Here is a 19,702-nt window from a genome sequence, read left to right as displayed (position 1 = left end):
GATTTGGCGGTGGTTCTTAGGGCCTTACAGGGTCCTCCTTTTGAGCCCTTGGAGTCAGTGGAGCTCAAGTGGCTAACTTTTAAAACTGTTTTCCTCTTGGCAATTGCTTCTGCCAGGAGGGTTTCAGATTTGGGGGCGCTTTCTTGTCGTCCCCCTTTTCTGATTTTTCATCAGGACAGAGCGGTGCTTCGCACTCGTCCTGATTTCCTGCCTAAGGTGGTTTCCAGGTTCCACATTAATCAGGAAATTGTTGTACCAGCCTTTCAGTCACCTGATCTTTCGGCTGGGGAGACTTCCTTAGACGTTGTAAGGGCACTCCAGGTTTATGTGGACCGGACTAGTTCTGTGAGGAAGTCGGATTCTTTGTTTATCCTCTTTGGTTTTCACAAGAGGGGTTGGCCTGCCAACAAACAGACTCTAGCCCGTTGGCTTCGTTCTGTTATTATTGAGGCTTATATGCAGGAGGGTTTAGCTGTTCCAGCCTCTGTTAAGGCTCATTCCACTCGGTCCGTGGGCCCTTCTTGGGCTGCTAGCCGTGGCGCCTCTGCTGTTCAGCTCTGTAAGGCGGCCACCTGGTCTTCCATTCAGACCTTTTTGAGGTTCTATGCGTTTGACACCTTTGCCTCTCAGGATGCATCCTTTGGGCGCCGGGTTCTCCTATCAGCACAGGAGCGTCCCCGCCCTTAGTTGGACTGCTTTGGGACATCCCCAAGGTCACCCTGTGGACCCCTATGGACCCTGAAGTAGAAAACAAGAGATATGGTAAGAACTTACCTTTGTTATCTCTGTTTCTACGAAGTCCATAGGGTCCACAGGGCACCCGCCCTGACGCACCTGGCTTCATATGGGCTCTGTGACTGGTCACCGGTTTTCCGTCTCCCATTTCTGTGAGTATGGTTCTTGTGTGTTCCAGTCTTCCTTCTCTCTGTTTCGTCTCCTCCTCCGGCCTGGGCTGCTTACCAACTGAGGTGCCTGTGGCTCGGGGGCGGGGTATAGGGGAGGTTGGACCCAAGTGCATCCTGGGAGCAGCTAAAAGCTTTAACTCCGTGGTGCCCGAGGATCCAGGATCCAGCTATACCCCAAGGTCACCCTGTGGACCCTATGGACTTCGTAGAAACAGAGATAACAAAGGTAAGTTCTTACCATATCTCTTGTTATAGAGGATGAGGCACCGGTTCCTAGGTCGAAGTTTCCTAGTTTCAAAAAAACTAAGGTGGCTTCTGCGGTGTTTCCCCTGTCGGATCAGTTGACGGATCATATGGCGGTAGCTTGGCAGGCGCCCAGTAAGAGATTCCTTCCTCAGAAGCGGTTGGCTTCTAATTACCCCTTCCCTGAGGCACATTGTAAAAAATGGGAAACTCCACCGGCGGTGGATTCCCATGTCACCCGTTTAACTCGGGGCGCCACCTTACCATTACCGTCGATATCCTCACTGAAGGATCCCACGGACAGGAAAGTTGAGACTTGCTTAAAGTTTATTTACTCCCTCTCCGGGGCGGTGGCCCGACCGTCCATGGCCATTTCCTGGGTGGCCAAGGCCATTGAGGGGTGGGCCAATGCATTGGAAGATACCTTCCCGGACGACGCTCCGGATGTCCAGCGGGCGTTGTTGGGACAAATGAGGGACGCCGCTTCTTACATTGGAGAAGCTTCTTTAGATGCTAGTCTGCTGACCTCGCGGGTATCGGCTGCAGCGGTGTCTGCCCGCCGATCCTTATGGTTGCGGTCCTGGAGAGCGGACTCTGATTCAAAGAAAGGTCTGGAGGCCTTACCTTTCAATGGGGAATTACTATTTGGTCCGGACTTGGACAAAATAGTGGACACCCTGGCTAAATCCAAGTCGGCCTTCCTCCCTTCGGCGGCACTGCCTGCTAAGGTTCGGAGTTCGGCTTTTCGTTCCTTTCGGGTTCAGGGTAAGGCGAAAGGTCAGTCCTTCCCGAGACAGTCTGCGAGTAAGACGGCCTCTAAACCCAAGAAGCAAGCCTGGAGTGCTCGGCGCCCTTCTTCCAAGCAGGAAGATAAACCTGCGGCCTGATGGGACGGGCCTCCCTCTGGGGGACCTCAGAGTGGGAGGCCGACTTCTTCTATTTGCCCAGTGCTGGCACAATACCACCACGGAAGCCTGGGTTCGAGAAGTGGTCTCCCAGGGGTACGCCCTGTCTTTTCGGCACAGACCACCCCACCAGTTTTTCTGCACAAGTCCTTCTCAGAACAAGACCAAGGCGTTACAGGTTCAGGAGGCTATAGAGTCCTTGCTGAAAGCAGGGGTCATTGTTCCCGTTCCTCTATCACAACGAGGGACGGGGTATTATTCGTCTCTGTTTCTGGTGCAGAAACCCAATGGTTCTCATCGCCCTATCCTCAACTTGAAGTCTCTGAACAAATTCCTCAGAGTTCCCAAGTTCAGGATGGAAACGTTACGTTCCATCATTCTGGCGATGGAACCGGGGGATTACATGGTGTCCCTGGACATCCAGGACGCCTACCTCCATGTTCCGATAGCATCTTCACACCAGCGGTATCTGAGGTTCGCTATCCTTCAACACCACTATCAGTTCCGGGCGCTACCCTTTGGTCTCTCCACGGCACCGAGGGTGTTCACGAAGATTATGGTGGTCATGGCCGCACATCTTCGGAACCAGAATGTACGGCTGCTGCCGTACCTAGACGACCTCCTGTTGCTGGCGAGCTCCCCGGAGGTACTGCTTCAACATCTCCACCTGACGATCGCTTGCCTGCAAGCACACGGGTGGTTGATAAATTGGAAAAAGTCCTCTCTGATTCCATCACAGCGGATGGTTCATTTGGGAGCCCTGCTGGATTCGCGTCAGCAAAGGATCTTCCTGACTCCGGAGAAGGTCGCCTCACTACAGCTGCGGATACGCAGTTGCCTGAGCCGTTGCCGCCTGTCGGTCCATTCGGCTATGAGAGTTCTGGGGTCCATGGTGTCGACATTCGACATGGTGGAATTTGCCCAGTTCCATTCCCGGCCCCTGCAGGGGCTGATTCTATCAGAATGGAACGGGTTACCTCACCGGATCCGCTCTCAGGTGCTGGTGTTGTCTCCGGACGTTCGGCTATCTTTGGCTTGGTGGCTTCAGACAGCTCATCTGGTCGAGGGGCGCCCATTTTGGATCCCGGACTGGGTTCTGCTCACGACGGATGCCAGTCTCCGGGGTTGGGGGGCAGTGACCGTCTCTTTGTCGCTTCAGGGTCGTTGGTCAGCGGAAGAAGCACTTCTCCCCATCAACATCCTGGAACTGCGGGCAGTATACAAGGCCCTGCAGTCGTCCGGCCCCGCTCTTCACGGAAGGGCGGTACAGGTGCAGTCCGACAACGCCACCACGGTGGCGTATATCAATCACCAAGGCGGAACTCGCAGTCAGGCAGCGATGTCGGAGGTGTCTCGTATCCTGTCTTGGGCGGAGGGTCACATTCCAGCGATCTCGGCGGTCTTCATCCCCGGAGTCCTCAATTGGGAGGCGGACTTCCTCAGCCGTCACGACGTGCATCCCGGGGAATGGTCGCTTCACCCAGAGGTGTTTCAGCCACTCGTGGACAGGTGGGGACTGCCGGAGCTGGACTTGATGGCCTCCCGTCACAATCACAAGTTGCCCGTTTACGGGTCAAGGACAAGAGACGCAGGTGCAAGTCTGGTGGACGCGCTGTCGGTGACATGGACGTTTCACCTGGCGTATCTGTTTCCTCCGATATCCCTGCTTCCTCGGGTTCTGCGGAAATTCAAGCAGGACGGCGGCATGCTCGTGCTGGTAGCTCCGGCGTGGCCCAGACGTCCTTGGTACTCCGATCTGAGGAGCCTCTCCATCGACGCTCCGTACCTTCTTCCTCAACGTCGGGACCTGTTGTCTCAGGGGCCCTGCCTTTACCCGGATCTGGGTCGGCTGTCTTTGACGGCGTGGCTCTTGAGACAGCCGTCTTGAGGTCTCGGGGCTTCTCCAGTTCGGTTATTGGTACCATGCTCAGGGCACGCAAGCCTGCTTCAGCACGGATTTATCACAGAGTGTGGCACACTTACTTTCAGTGGTGTGAGTCCAGACTTTATGATCCTCAGGTGTTCCGAGTTTCTAGGATCTTGGAATTTCTTCAGTCAGGATTGGATCTCGGCTTACGCCTTGCATCTCTGAAGGTTCATGTGTCCGCCTTGTCCGTGTGGTTTCAACGGCGGATTGCAATACTACCAGACGTTCACACCTTTTTCCAAGGTGTTCTCAGGATCCAGCCTCCCTTTGTGCCTCCTGTGGCTCCTTGGGACTTGGCGGTGGTGCTACGGGTCCTGCAGGGTCCTCCGTTTGAGCCTCTTGAGGCGGTGGAGCTCAAGTGGCTGACATTTAAGACGGTTTTTCTCCTGGCAATTGCTTCGGCCAGGAGGGTGTCTGAATTGGGGGCGCTTTCCTGTCGCCCTCCTTTCCTGATTTTTCACCAGGACAGAGCGGTGCTCCGCACTCGTCCTGAGTTTTTGCCCAAAGTGGTCTCGAAGTTCCATATTAATCAGGAACTTGTTGTGCCAGCTTTTCAGTCCCCTGATCTTTCAGCTGGTGAGACTTCCTTAGATGTGGTCCGGGCGCTTAGAATTTATGTAGACCGGACGGCTTCGGTTAGGAAGTCTGATTCCTTGTTTATCCTCTTCGGTTTTCACAAGAGGGGTTGGCCTGCCAACAAACAAACGTTAGCCCGTTGGCTTCGTTCCGTTATTTGTGAGGCTTATGCACAGGAGGGCTTACCTGTGCCAGCCTCTGTTAAGGCTCATTCCACTCGTTCTGTGGGTCCCTCTTGGGCTGCTAGACGTGGCGCTTCTGCTGTTCAGCTGTGTAGGGCGGCCACTTGGTCTTCAATTCAAACGTTTTTGAGGTTCTATGCGTTTGACACCTTTGCCTCTCAGGATGCATCCTTTGGGCGCCGGGTACTCCTTTCAGCACAGGAGCGTCCCCGCCCTTAGTTGTACTGCTTTGGGACATCCCCAAGGTCAACCCTGTGGACCCCCTATGGACCCTGAAGTAGAAAACAAGAGATATGGTAAGAACTTACCTTTGTTATCTCTGTTTCTACGAAGTCCATAGGGTCCACAGGGCGCCCGCCCTGACGCACCTGGCTTCAAATGGGCTGTGTGGCTGGTCACCGGTTTTCCGTCTCCTATTGCTGTGAGTATGGTTTCTTGTGTGTTCCAGTCTTCCTTCTCTCTGTTCCATATTCTCCTCCGGCCTAGGCTGCTTACCAACTGAGGTGCCTGTGGCTCGGGGGCGGGGTATAGAGGAGGACCCAAGTGCATCCTGGGAGCTAAAAGCTTAACTGTGTGGTGCCCATGGATCCTGTTCCAGCTATAACCCCCAAGGTCAACCCTGTGGACCCTATGGACTTCGTAGAAACAGAGATAACAAAGGTAAGTTCTTACCATATCTCTTGTTTTATATGGCGCCGTAAGGGTTCCGCAGCGCCTCACAAAGTACATTAACAAATGAGTAAACTCATAAAACAGCGTCTAATGGTGGGTACACACTAGACGATATGCTCCCTGAGCGATATCGTCTAGTGTGTCCCCGGCAGGCTGTGCTCAATGTCGTTCATGACATTGAGCACAGCCGCTGAACGATATCATTAGCGATATCGTTCAGCGCCGGGCTCTCTCACCCATTCCCTGACATGCAGCAACCTGACGAGGTCGTCAGGTTGGCCTGCATGTCAGCGCGATGAACGATGATGACGAACGACCCGTGGGAACGCGCTTCGTCGTCATCGTTCATCTTTTTTGTGTTAAATATGGACGATAAAGTGGACGACTGAACGATAACGATATCGTTATCGTTCAGTCGTCCACTTTAATCGCCCAGTGTGTACGCACCATTACAGTACAAGACAATACAGAATAAGAACATGGTTTATAAACATTGCTGCAGCGATCATAACACTCAAAACAGCAGCAGGGTGTCAGCTACCAAGTGTTAAGTGCCCTTGTGGAGAGTTTTGAGTAGATGATCGTATGAGTGAGGGAAGGAAAAGCACATAAGGGAAGAGGGCCCTGCTCGTGAGAGCTTACATTCTGTAAGGGGGGAGACAGACAAGGGTGACACAGATAGGGTAGACAGTGAGGAAGAAGCATGTAAGCAGCAGGTTAGGATGAGAGCTGGAAGGCTATAATGAATTAGTGGGTCTTGAGAGCCCGTTTGAAGATTTGTAGAGAGGTGGAGAGTCGGATAGGGAAAGGGAGAGAGTTCCAGAGGAAGGGAGCAGCACGGGCGAGATCTTGGAGGTAGAAGTGGAAGGAAGTCATCAATAGGTAAGAGAGGTGGCTTTTGTAGGAGAGGGAGGGAGATTAGTGTGATGTAGGTGAAGGTGTGGTGAAGTGATAGGGAGAGGAGGGTGGGTGCTGAGCTTAGTGGTGGGGTAGTAGGACCATTGTGGGGGAGAAAAGAATGAGAGAGGAGTAATGGGAGAGGAGAAGGAGGGAAGCAGAGGGGAGGAATACAGACAGAGGAGGGGAGAGAAGGAGAGGAGACTAGGGGGGAAGGGTAGAGGTGGGAACAGGGGGCAGAATGAAGGATTAGGTAGGCATTGAGTAAAGTGAGAATGTGAAGAAAACATGGTCAGGGTGTGGATGAGGTAAGAGTAGTGTATGTGTGAGAATGACAGTGTTGAAGGTTTTTCAAAAATGCTGGTGAAAGATCACTGTTGGTGAATGCGTATGCTTGATGAGCAAAGTAGGAGGGGGGGTTTATAGAGGGGAATATATATGATTTAAAGTGTTTTGAAAATGAGTAATAAAAAAATGTTCAAAGTTGTGAGACTAGGCAAAAGCAATGATAAATCAGACCTTATATACAAGGCTTAGAGGTTACTTTGCATCGGTACAAATAAGAATTTCGTTTTTAGTGAAAAAAGAGGCAGCACAAATAGTAGCAAGTGACATAATGTCTGTGCAATGATCAGACAAGGAGATCGGTGTTGCATGTCCTGGTTATGCCGGCAGCAGGTGTGTGTTGGGAAGAGGTAGTGACCTCACACTTGATGCCCCATAGGTGTCCATATGCAGTATTGATAGCAGTTTAGTTGTGTTTGATGAAATGTTCTCCTTCGGTTTAACGCCGGTGTAACGCTGACATTTTCCCTAAAATCTATTTTGCACTTGTGAGTTTGCACTTGGAAGTCTGCTAACTCCAGCCAAGGCTAAGACAGCCTAGTGAATGATATTTAAGTAGAGATGTTGCCAAGTGTGCATCCTAATTAATGACAACCCCCCCACTAACCAGCCAATACAGGCCCAGCAATAAAATGGCTTAAACAAACATGTAGCACATACCAAACATTTAGAACTTAAGATCAATCATGCCTACACACAATGTAATGTACTTATGGCAATTTATATACAATAAAATATTATAAGACTGCAGCAGACTTTGAGATAATAATTGTTGATTACCTAAATATATAATTCAAATAAAGCAGCACAAAAGGGGTGTAGATAGATTTAGAAGCCCCCCATAAAGAGAGAGAGAGAGCCTGTAGATAGATAGAGAGAGAGACTGTAGATATAGAGAGAGAGAGAGCGAGAGACTGTAGATAGATAGAGAGAGAGAATGTAGATAGATGTAGAAACCCCCGAGAGAGACTGCAGATAGAGAGAGAGAGAGAGACTGCAGATAGAGAGAGAGCCTGTAGATAGATAGAGAGAGAGAGAGAGACTGCAGATAGAGAGAGAGCCTGTAGATAGATAGAGAGAGAGAGAGAGACTGTAGATAGATGTAGAAACCCCCGAGAGAGACTGCAGATAGAGAGAGAGAGAGAGAGACTGCAGATAGAGAGAGAGAGAGCCTGTAGATACTGTGGATCACATACAAAACCAAAACTTACTTCCTGTAGATCCCAGGTATTGATCCTCCTGAGAGGGATCTCTGGAATCCCCCTTGAATCAGGTCTCTCCCCCATGCTGCGAGACATCAATCACAGACGTATGCATTGTATAACATCGGCGCCCATGCAGGTTTGAACGCAAGGCAGCGGTTGCGTGCGCAGATCTCAGTGCGTATATTCTCCTGTGCTAAGCGTCACTCTAGCTTACATACAGTAGTCATCATCATTATCATCGCACACTTTTGCCACCCTTATCTTTGGTGCACAAGATCTGTCTGAAAACGGGCGTTATTACACAACTCTACATTGAGCGCAATTCCGCCGATACGCCCTCCACTAAGAGCAGCCGGCGTACAGACGCCCCGTTACCACCCAGTTATCTCCCTCTTTGTTTCTTCAGCTCGGAGTCCACGGCTACGCCTTCCTAAACACTAACAATGGCTACATACTCTCACACCCCGACTTACGCCCGCTGGTGAGTGACTGGCACTTGTATCTCCTCCCTCTATTGTGTTGTCTTTGTGTGTCATGTGTGTGTGTGCACTGTATATGTGCTGCACATACTGTATATATATATCTATCTGTATTGTGTTGTGTTTGTGTATCATACTGTATGTGTGTCTGTGTTGCTGTGCTGTATATGTACTGTACATACTGTGCATATATATATTAGGGATGTGCAGGCTCGGATAGGTTCGAGTTTGCACGTGGAGTTCGGATTTTTCCCTCCAAAAAAACGGAACTCAGAACGAGGCAAAACGTCATCTTACATGGACGAACATCATCATTCCTGGTCTTTTGTCCAGGAATGATGATGTTCGTCCATGTAAGATGACGTTTTGCCTCGTTCTGAGTTCCGTTTTTTTGGAGGGAAAAATCCGAACTCCACGTGCAAACTCGAACCTATCCGAGCCTGCACATCCCTAATATATATATATCTATCTGTATTGTGTTGTGTTTGTGTCTATCTGTATTGTGTTGTGTTTGTGTATCATACTGTATGTGTGTCTGTGTTGCTGTGCTGTATATGTACTGTACATACTGTGCATATATATATATATCTATCTGTATTGTGTTGTGTTTGTGTCTATCTGTATTGTGTTGTGTTTGTGTATCATACTGTATGTGTGTCTGTGTTGCTGTGCTGTATATGTACTGTACATACTGTGTATATATATATCTATATATATATATATATATGTCACCTGTGTGTATTGTGTTTGTGTGTCACATGTGTGTTCTGTATATGTACTGTACATACTGTGTATATATCTCCTCTCTGTATTGTGTTGTTGTGTTTGTGTGTAACATGTGTGTTCTGTATCTGTACTGTACATACTGTGTATATATAACCTCTCTGTATTGTGTTGTTGTGTGTTTGTGTGTCACATGTGTGTTCTGTATCTGTACTGTACATACTGTGTATATATCTCCTCTCTGTATTGTGTTTGTGTGTCACATGTGTGTTCTGTATCTGTACTGTATATATTGTGTATATATCACCTCTCTGTATTGTGTTGTTGTGTTTGTGTGTCACATGTGTGTTCTGTATATGTACTGTACATACTGTGTATTTCTACTTCAGGGTCCACAGGGTTGACCTTGGGGTATAGGTTGGGAACCAAATCCGGGCACCACGCAGTTAAAGCTTTTAGCTCCCAGGATGCACTTGGGTCCACTCTCCCTATAACCCCACCCCCAAGCCAGAGGCACCTCAGTTTAAGTTGGTGCCCGGCCGGAGTCGGGTCACCGTTAGCGCAGGGGGAGCTGATTAGCAGCCCCTAAGCTTATTTTATTTTTTTAGGGACAAAGTTTTTTCCATGGACTTTGGACTCTTCAGAGCGGCAGCGTCGGACTGTCCATAGGACGTCTAAGCTGCCGCTCCGTCACCCCGCTGGCGCTGAGACGCCAGTACAGATCTGGGGATCTCAGCGGGACCCCAGAGTCTGTACTAGCCGGACTCTGTGGGCGCCCAGGACTGCTGCCGGATCCACGGGGAGCAGGTAAGGTCGCGGATCACCGCTTGCGGTGATCCGCGCATTCAAATGCAGTCCTGTGCCTCCGGTCTCAGGGGACAGACCGGAGGCGCCGGCAGTGGCGGCGGGCCCCCCATACCCCGTGTGTCCACTAGACCACCAGGGACTTAACGATCGGTGCAGGGAGCCGGCGTCCCGGGGGTTAATAGCCGGCCAGGGGAGGCAGCCTTCCCTGTTACAGCGGCTCCTCCCCTCAGCTCAGCGCGCCTTTCAGTATCCATAGTCTGGCGTCGCTGAGCTGCTTCCTCCGCGGGCCACGCTTCCTCTGAGGTCTCCAGCGGCCATTTTATCTCTGTGGTGCAGCAGAAATCTCTGGAGATGGCAGTGAGTCCAGTCCCCCTGCGTACCTCACCATCAGGTCAGTGTACACAGCACTGTAGCCTTCCCAGACACTGAATCTGGGCAGTTGAATGCAGTGTAATAGTGCAGTATATTATATGACATGTTTATGTATATATGTATATATCTGCATTGTATGTGACTTATGCTAGTGCTGACTGTACTTTATTCTCTCACCTGTCAGTGTATATCTATCCCTTTTCTTTATCTGCCCTAATACAGCTGTACTTAGGGTGGTTCTGAGACCTCACATTTATATACTTGTTAATATTTGTGTGGTTTGTCACATACTGTTGCGTGCTGCACGTTGCCATATTTTAGATGGAACTGTGTGTTGCATACGCTGAAAATGGGTCCCTGCAGCTAATTTTTGGCATCAGTCAGGACCAGTATAGCGCTGCTTAATATTTCCGCCAAGATTGGTCAGATATGTCTGACCAGGAGATAGAGCGTTATACTGCACCCATTTTTACTATCCTGCAAGTCATGTGCTGCAGGTGTTAGTGCGGAGGATTTGACTCATAAAGGGTTCTGTATGTGGCGTCATCTGGTGCTGGCCTCTTTCACGACCCCCTTGGGCGGTTTGTTTTCTCGGGATCCTCTCAATTGCGGATCGCCGGGCGGGCCCCATTGTTGTACCTCACTTGGGGTTACTTCACCATACTGCCCTTTTCATCTCAGGGTATCTCGCAGCTTCTTGCACTCTTCCCCTGTGACACAGACTACCGCTCCCTGCAGGGGTTTTTCGCAGTATATGAATTCCCCCTGGTGCCACAATAGTCTGTCATTCCCCTTGCAGGGATTACCACAACAGCCACCCTGGGTGGATGTCGTTTTCTACGAAACGCTAATTGGCGTGGTTGACGCCCTGTGGTTACTTCCCAGTTGGCTCTGCCGTGAACTGGGTACTGTTCGGGGCTCTTTCCCTCTTACACGGGGGGAAGCCTATTTCAGGTATTATTATCCCTGCTTTAGGGCTGGTAGCAGGTCCATTCTGGTTAGAGTGAATGTTGACCTGCACCTGTATCATACACCCTCAGTATTGCGTGCCTTCGGGTTCCCTGTTGCTGACTAGCGGGTGGATCGCATAGCGGGACTCTGGCTGTTGCCAGATAGGAGGTGTTACAACAGTGTTTGGCCTCCTGTCCCAAATTCCCTGAGGGTCATCACGAGCCCCTCCTGGGGGGGATGGGCGTGTTACTCGTCTGATTACAGACGTTACTACGCCTCCCATTCCTGCGTGGTCGGATTCTTCGGATCCGTAGGTGGTAACTCTGCCTGAAATCAGTATACTTGCTTTCAGGAGTTGTTACCCATCCTACCATGGCTATAGCATGGTTGGTTAATACTATTGCATATTGGGTTGATGCATTTGTAACGTTTTTTCCCCTCCAACACGTCGGGGGTTCAAATGTATTTGGTCGCTCACGTAATATATGCTGTTGTCATAGGTGGAAATGCCTATATTGGATACCAGTCTCCTAACTTTCAGAGTTCCGGCTGCGACTGTATCCTCCGTAATACCCTATGGCTGCGCTCTGGGAATGCAGAGGTGCAGATACCATCTTTAGGGTTGATATTGTTTGGTCCTGACCTTGACAAGATTGTAGTAACATTGGCAGTATTACTAACGACAAGTTTACCGCTTTCAGCTATGCCCACTACAAGGCCTCAGACTAAGTCTGTTAAGTCTTTTTTGTCCTCTGGGTCAGCCTAAAGGTCTGTTTCTTCGTAGACTGTCGGCATCTACAAGGGCCGACATATCCAGTACCGAGCAGGCCTGGACTGCCAGCCGATCCTGCTTCTGAACCTACGGATATCTCTTCAGCCTGACGGGACAGGCCTACAACTGGGAGATACCGATTTTCTCAGTTCGCCCGGTATTAGTGTCAAGTTGCCGCGGCTACGTGGGTAGGAGGGTACGCCCTCTTTACAAGGGCCTTACAGATCCAGAAAGCTATGCAGTTGTTGCGGTAAGCGGAGCTAATTAGGCCATCCCCACTATCTCAGTGAGGGACTGGTTGTTCTGCTTTCTTTCTGGTGCGGTGGCTGAATGGTCCTCTTTGGCCTATTCTCTGTCTCAATTCCCTGAACCAGTTCCTAAAGCTACCTGGGCTCAGGAGGAAATCCCTATGCTCCATCATACGATGTTTGGAACCTGGGGACTTTATGGTATCACTGGATATACAGGACGCGTGCCTACGGGTACTTACAGAGACCTTTCCTCAGCATGGGCTGAGGTTTGCTGTATCACAGCAACACTTACAATTTTCGGGCTCTGCCTGTTGGGACTGTCCTCAGCCCCACAGGGGTTTACCAGCGTTTTGGATTTTCTGACAGTTCTTCTGTTCAGTATATCCCAATGCTCCTGTACCTGGACGGCCTCCTGCTCTTAGCGGGATCACCGGGGTACTTTACGGCCAGGTCAGGATGACTGTGGCTTCTTCAGGGTGCAGACGTTTAATCAACGGGGAAAAAGTCCTCCCTGCATCCCTCTCTGGGTATTCTTCATCTAGGATCCCTGCTGGATTCTCAGAATCTGAGAATTCTTCTGGCGTAAGACGGAATCTCCTCTCTTCCATTAGGAGTACATGGTTGTCTGCGCAGTCGACAGATGTCTTTACACTCTGGGATGCATGGTGGAATGGGCTCAGTTCCATTCCAGGCCTTTCCATAATTGGCTCATCTCCAGATGGAATGAGTTTTTTCTGTCGGATAACTGTTCAAACGATGATGCTCTCTCCGGAGGCAAGTCGGTCCCTGTCCGGGTGGCTATGGCCATCTCGTCCAGGGTTTTCTTTGCTATGGACAGTGTCTGGATCGAATCCTTTTCAGTGCAGTTGGACGTCTGTCGATTCCACCCTGTCAATTAACTTACTCTGGCATAACTCTTGTTTCCCGGTGAACCTGAAAAGGTTCAGTCCGACAGGGTCAGGACAGTGGCTTCCTTTTTAGCAACACTGTTCGTTGGGTGGCAATGACAGGTATGTCACATATTCGGACATAGTCCGAGGGTCTCCTCCCGACCATCTCGGCAGCGTTCATTTCAGGAGCTCTCCATTGGGAAGCGGGAGTCCTCAGCCGTCACGACGTGCATCCCGGGGACTAGTCTCTTCCCCAAGAGAGGTTTCATCTCCTGGTGAGCAGGGGGGGCCCCCCTGAGGTGACCCTCATGGCCTTCTGACTTTATCACACTATGGTGTTACAGTTCAGCTTTGGGGATTCTGAAGCAACCTTCAGCGACTCTTTGTCGGTGAAGTGGTCCTTCCACTTTGTGTACCTGTGTTCTCCGGTCTCCCTTCTTCCTCAAGGTCTTTGGAAGTGTTTTCAATCGAGACGGAGATGCTTTCCTGCTGGTGGCTCCTGATTGCCCCAGATGTCAGGGGTACTTGGATCTTCGGAGTCTCTACATCGATACTCCATCCCTGATGCTTCACTGCCCGGACCTGTTGTCTCAGGGTCTTTGGTTTTGCCTTGGACCTGGGTCGTTTGTCTTTGACTGTGTCCTTACAGTGGTCTTACGGCTTCCCTGGCTTTGTCATCGTTGGAATGATTAGAGCACATGGATCAGCTTTTGCTGGGACCTACCACAAACTGTGGCAGCCATAAATCTTATGGTATTGTACCTGTCGATACAATCCTCCGGTGTCCAGGATTTCCAGATATTCTGGCATTCCTTCCGGCTGGCTTGTGTTTCACACTTGGCCTGGTCTTCCTGACAGTGCGGATCTCTACACTGTCAGTATGGTTAAGATATGGAATTGCTCCACTCTGGTATCCAGTTCATCCTTTGGAGTGTTTTCTTGATTATGCCTCCATTTGTCCTCCCTAGGGACTCCTGGGGAGTAAGTAGTGGTTCTTCGTTACCTCCGGGGACAGTCAATGGAACCGCTGGTTGTGATAGCCATTACATGGTCTATTGCTTAGGCTCTCTCTTTCTCTCAGGGTGTTTATATCAACCAGGAGAGTGTCTGAATTGGGAGCGTTCTCATGTGGCTCCCTCTTCTGGAGGGCATCATGTCAGGGTGGGAGTTGCTCTCGCCCTGTGTTGCTTCTTAGTGGTTTTCAGGTTCCATATTATTCTGGAACTTATGGTACGGCCATTCTGTCCCCAGTCCTCTCGGCTGGTGTGGCCTCATTGACTGTGGTCTGGCCTCTTTGGATTTTTGTGATCCGTTCAGGTTCCTTACGGAAATCGGACTCCTTATTGGTGGTCTGAGATTTCTGGTTTTCACAGGAAAGGATGGCCGGCCTATAACCAAATGTTGGCTGGATGGCCTCGTAGGTCTTCCTCAGGGGCCTACCCATGGGTAGGCCTTCCTGTTGTTGATGCTTGTTTTTTCTCGGGCCATGTGTGCGGCTCGCTGTGGCGCCTCGGCTGTTTTACCTTACTAGGTGGCCACGTGGTCTTCTGTCCACACCTTTTTAAGGTTCTAGGCATTGGTTTCCTTTGCCTCTCAGGATGCTTCCTTTTTGGCGACGGATTCTCCTCTCAGCACAGGAGCGTCCCCACCCTTGGTTGAACTGCTTTGGGACATCCCCAAGGTCAACCCTGTGGACCCCCTATGGACCCTGAAGTAGAAAACAAGAGATATGGTAAGAACTTACCTTTGTTATCTCTGTTTCTACGAAGTCCATAGGGTCCACAGGGCGCCCGCCCTGACGCACCTGGCTTCATATGGGCTGTGTGGCTGGTCACCGGTTTTCCGTCTCCCATTTCGGTGAGTATGGTTATTGAGTGTTCCAGTTTTCTCTCTCTTTTTCTCTCCTCCTCCGGCCTTTGGCTACTTACAAACTGAGGTGCCTCTGGCTTGGGGGTGGGGTTATAGGGAGAGTGGACCCAGTGCATCCTGGGAGCTAAAAGCTTTAACTGCGTGGTGCCCGGATTTGGTTCCCAACCTATACCCCAAGGTCAACCCTGTGGACCCTATGGACTTCGTAGAAACAGAGATAACAAAGGTAAGTTCTTACCATATCTCTTGTTATATCTCCTCTCTGTATTGTGTTGTTGTGTTTGTGTGTCACATGTGTGTTCTGTATCTGTACTGTACATACTGTGTATATATCTCCTCTCTGTATTGTGTTTGTGTGTAACATGTGTGTCCTGTATATGTACTGTATATATTGTGTATATATCACCTCTCTGTATTGTGTTGTTGTGTTTGTGTGTCACATGTGTGTTCTGTATCTGTACTGTACATACTGTGTATATATCTCCTCTCTGTATTGTGTTTGTGTGTAACATGTGTGTCCTGTATATGTACTGTATATATTGTGTATATATCACCTCTCTGTATTGTGTTGTTGTGTTTGTGTGTCACACGTGTGCATTGGAGTGTGTGAGTGGGTGAGATCTAGATGTCACCTTGCTTTCGTCTCTCCCCTTCCTCCCTCTGTGTCCGTCTGTCTGGTCACCCCCGTCTCCCGGTCACCTCACGTGTGTAACCCGCCACTTCTTCATTATCCCCCAGTACAAGGAAGGGAAGAAACTCCGGCCGAAGCCGAACTACAACAGCGTGGATCTGTCGGAGGTGGAGTGGGAGGACCGCAATGAGATTGTGAGTGATGAAATCCTCGGACCTCACCTTCCCGGGGTTTATCGTCCTTTCCTATAACTAATACGCAGCGCACAATGTACCTTGCTTTATGTTACACCAGCTATAGCGCAGATGCAAAGCCATCGCTGAACGTCAGTGTTTGGGTGAGTGGTCGGAGAAACGCAGGCGTGCCTGTCCGTTTCAACGCCGTTGCATGGGCGTGCATAAATTAGCTTAAGTACCTTACTGCGTGCGACGAGGTCACCAATTTCTGAGTCAGGTCAGACCTGTTGTAATTGTGCGTGAGGGGCCGATGTTACTCGATGTTCCTGATGTATACGCAAGACTGCGAGGCATTGCGGATGTGAGATAGCATTAGATGGCGTCTCTATGCTGGCTGTGCGATTGCGTTCAGCAGTCATTAACATATTTTCGCAGCAGACCTGCGTGTGCATAATCGGAATGAAAGGCCCTCTACACGGTGTGATGCATATAGGGAAGCTTAAAGTGCCTGCTCCCATACAGTAATATTGTTTAGTTTTGTTGCTACGGGTAACAGACACTGGTATACGAGCCCTGTAAATGGCTGCTCCCCCTCTCCCACTTCATACTCCATTCTGTGTTACCCTCTCTGCAGGCGATATCTCTCCTGCGTTAGGTGATGATGTCACAGGGGAGAGACTAACTGTACTCAGTGCTGCTATATAAGCATGGATTAGGTGCCCTGTTCTTCCGCAGTCATCGCATACAGCTGTGTTATTATTTTATACAGGAATCTCAGCCTCCTGTGTTTGGTGTAATTATCGGGGTCATTGGGGGTCTCTGTAATTATCGGGGTCATTGAGGGTCTCTGTAATTATCAGGGTCATTGGGGGTCTCTGTAATTATCAGGGTCATTGAGGGTCTCTGTAATTATCGGGGTTATTGGGGGTCTCTGTAATTATCGGGGTTATTGGGGGTCTCTGTAATTATCAGGGTCATTGGGGGTCTCTGTAATTATCAGGGTCATTGAGGGTCTCTGTAATTATCGGGGTCATCGAGGGTCTCTGTAATTATCGGGGTTATTGGGGGTCTCTGTAATTATCGGGGTCATTGAGGATCTCTGTAATTATCAGGGTCATTGGGGGTCTCTGTAATTATCGGGTCATTGAGGGTCTCTGTAATTATCGGGGTCATTGAGGATCTCTGTAATTATCGGGGTTAACGGGGGTCTCTGTAGTTATTGGGGTCATTGGGGGTCTCTGTAATTATCAGGGTCATTGGGGGTCTCTGTAATTATCGGGGTTATTGGGGGTCTCTGTAATTATCGGGGTTATTGGGGGTCTCTGTAATTATCAGGGTCATTGAGGGTCTCTGTAATTATCGGGGTCATTGAGGGTCTCTGTAATTATCGGGGTTATTGGGGGTCTCTGTAATTATCGGGGTCATTGAGGATCTCTGTAATTATCAGGGTCATTGGGGGTCTCTGTAATTATCAGGGTCATTGAGGGTCTCTGTAATTATCAGGGTCATTGAGGGTCTCTGTAATTATCAGGGTTATTGAGGATCTCTGTAATTATCGGGGTCATTGAGGGTCTCTGTAATTATCGAGGTCATTAAGGGTCTCTAATTATCGGGGTCATTGAGGATCTCTATAATTATCAGGGTTATTGAGGATCTCTGTAATTATCGAGGTCATTAAGGGTCTCTGTAATTATCGGGGTTATTGGGGGTCTCTGTAATTATCAGGGTCATTGAGGGTCTCTGTAATTATCGGGGTCATTGGGGGTCTCTGTAATTATCAGGGTCATTGAGGGTCTCTGTAATTATCGGGGTCATTGAGGGTCTCTGTAATTATCGGGGTCATTGAGGATCTCTATAATTATCAGGGTCATTGGGGGTCTCTGTAATTATCAGGGTCATTGAGGGTCTCTGTAATTATCGGGGTCATTGAGGGTCTCTGTAATTATCGGGGTCATTGAGGATCTCTGTAATTATCAGGGTCATTGAGGGTCTCTGTAATTATCGGGGTTATTGAGGATCTCTGTAATTATCAGGGTCATTGAGGATCTCTGTAATTATCGGGGTCATTGAGGATCTCTGTAATTATCAGGGTCATTGGGGGTCTCTGTAATTATCGGGGTCATTGAGGGTCTCTGTAATTATCGGGGTCATTGGGGGTCTCTGTAATTATCAGGGTCATTGAGGGTCTCTGTAATTATCGGGGTCATTGAGGGTCTCTGTAATTATCGGGGTCATTGAGGATCTCTGTAATTATCAGGGTCATTGGGGGTCTCTGTAATTATCGGGGTCATTGAGGGTCTCTGTAATTATCGGGGTCATTGGGGGTCTCTGTAATTATCAGGGTCATTGAGGGTCTCTGTAATTATCGGGGTCATTGAGGGTCTCTGTAATTATCGGGGTCATTGAGGATCTCTATAATTATCAGGGTCATTGGGGGTCTCTGTAATTATCAGGGTCATTGAGGGTCTCTGTAATTATCGGGGTCATTGAGGGTCTCTGTAATTATCAGGGTCATTGAGGATCTCTGTAATTATCAGGGTCATTGGGGTCTCTGTAATTATCAGGGTCATTGAGGGTCTCTGTAATTATCGGGGTCATTGAGGGTCTCTGTAATTATCAGGGTTATTGGGGGTCTCTGTAATTATCGGGGTCATTGAGGATCTCTGTAATTATTGGGGTCATTGAGGATGTCTGTAATTATCGGGGTCATTGAGGATCTCTATAATTATCGGGGTTATTGGGGGTCTCTGTAATTATTGGGGTCATTAAGGGTCTCTGTAATTATCGAGGTCATTAAGGGTCTCTGTAATTATCGGGGTCATTGATGATCTCTATAATTATCGGGGTTATTGGGAGTCTCTGTAATTATCAGGGTTATTGAGGATCTCTGTAATTATCGGGGTTAACGGGGGTCTCTGTAATTATCGGGGTCATTGAGGATCTCTGTAATTATCGGGGTCATTAAGGGTCTCTGTAATTATCGGGTCATTAAGGGTCTCTGTAATTATCGGAGTTATTGGGGGTCTCTGTAATTATCAGGGTCATTGGGGGTCTCTGTAATTATCAGGGTCATTGAGGGTCTCTGTAATTATCGGGGTTATTGAGGATCTCTGTAATTATCGGGGTTATTGGGGGGTCTCTGTAATTATCGGGGTCATTGGGGGTCTCTGTAATTATCGGGTCATTGGGGGTCTCTGTAATTATCGGGGTCATTGAGGGTCTCTGTAATTATTGGGGTCATTGAGGGTCTCTGTAATTATCGGGGTCATTGAGGATCTCTGTAATTATTGGGGTCATTGAGGGTCTCTGTAATTATCGGGGTCATTGAGGGTCTCTGTAATTATCGGGGTCATTGGGGGTCTCTGTAATTATCGGGTCATTGGGGGTCTCTGTAATTATCGGGGTCATTGAGGGTCTCTAATTATTGGGGTCATTGAGGGTCTCAGTAATTATCGGGGTCATTGAGGGTCTGCGTCATGGTAACGATGAGTGGGAAGCGACGGGGCTGTGCGCATTAACAAGATGTCTCCTATAGGTAAACGTCAGATGTGTATGATGGTATCGGGGCTCATTTGTTTATTCCCGCACGCAGCTCCGGACCGCGATGATTAACGGGGAGACGGGAACCCTGGCCATGGATGTGAAGGTCACCGTTGATAAAGGGGTAAGAGAGGCTCGGTGATCACCACAGACATAACATTGGCCTTGGAGATCCTGCTCACTCCATCTCCTGGTTTCCACCGTTCCAAAAGCCAAAAAAAAAGTTCTGTCCTTCTAATCTCCCCAACCCCTGCCCATCCCCTCTCTTACGCCCGCGGCCCGCCCATTCCTATCGTGCTCCCAGGTTGGGCTCACCTTCTGTGTGTATTGTTCTTCGGTCCTCTCAAAATGAATAATTGCCCCGTTGCCCCACTCAGTTTATAA

General features: G+C 49.3%; 1 protein-coding gene across 6 annotated transcripts in view; it reads left to right on the top strand.

Annotated features, from left to right (window-relative positions):
• Positions 1–19,702, top strand: part of CACNA2D4 (calcium voltage-gated channel auxiliary subunit alpha2delta 4) — a 512,905-nt gene that overhangs the window by 106,351 nt on the left and 386,852 nt on the right. For all 6 annotated transcript variants that reach the window (XM_088457118.1, XM_088457115.1, XM_088457117.1 and 3 more), the window contains 3 exons: positions 8,264–8,338; positions 15,710–15,796; positions 19,371–19,442. In XM_088457118.1, coding sequence (XP_088313244.1) covers positions 8,264–8,338; positions 15,710–15,796; positions 19,371–19,442 — 234 coding nt within the window. The remainder of the gene's footprint in view (positions 1–8,263; positions 8,339–15,709; positions 15,797–19,370; positions 19,443–19,702) is intronic.

This window comes from Taudactylus pleione, unplaced genomic scaffold (genome assembly GCF_031769625.1).
Source record: "Taudactylus pleione unplaced genomic scaffold, aTauple2 ptg000738l, whole genome shotgun sequence".
Lineage (NCBI taxonomy): Eukaryota > Metazoa > Chordata > Amphibia > Anura > Myobatrachidae > Taudactylus > Taudactylus pleione.
The sequence above is the reverse complement of the archived record's forward strand: the minus strand, read 5'-3'. Positions and strand labels throughout refer to the sequence as shown.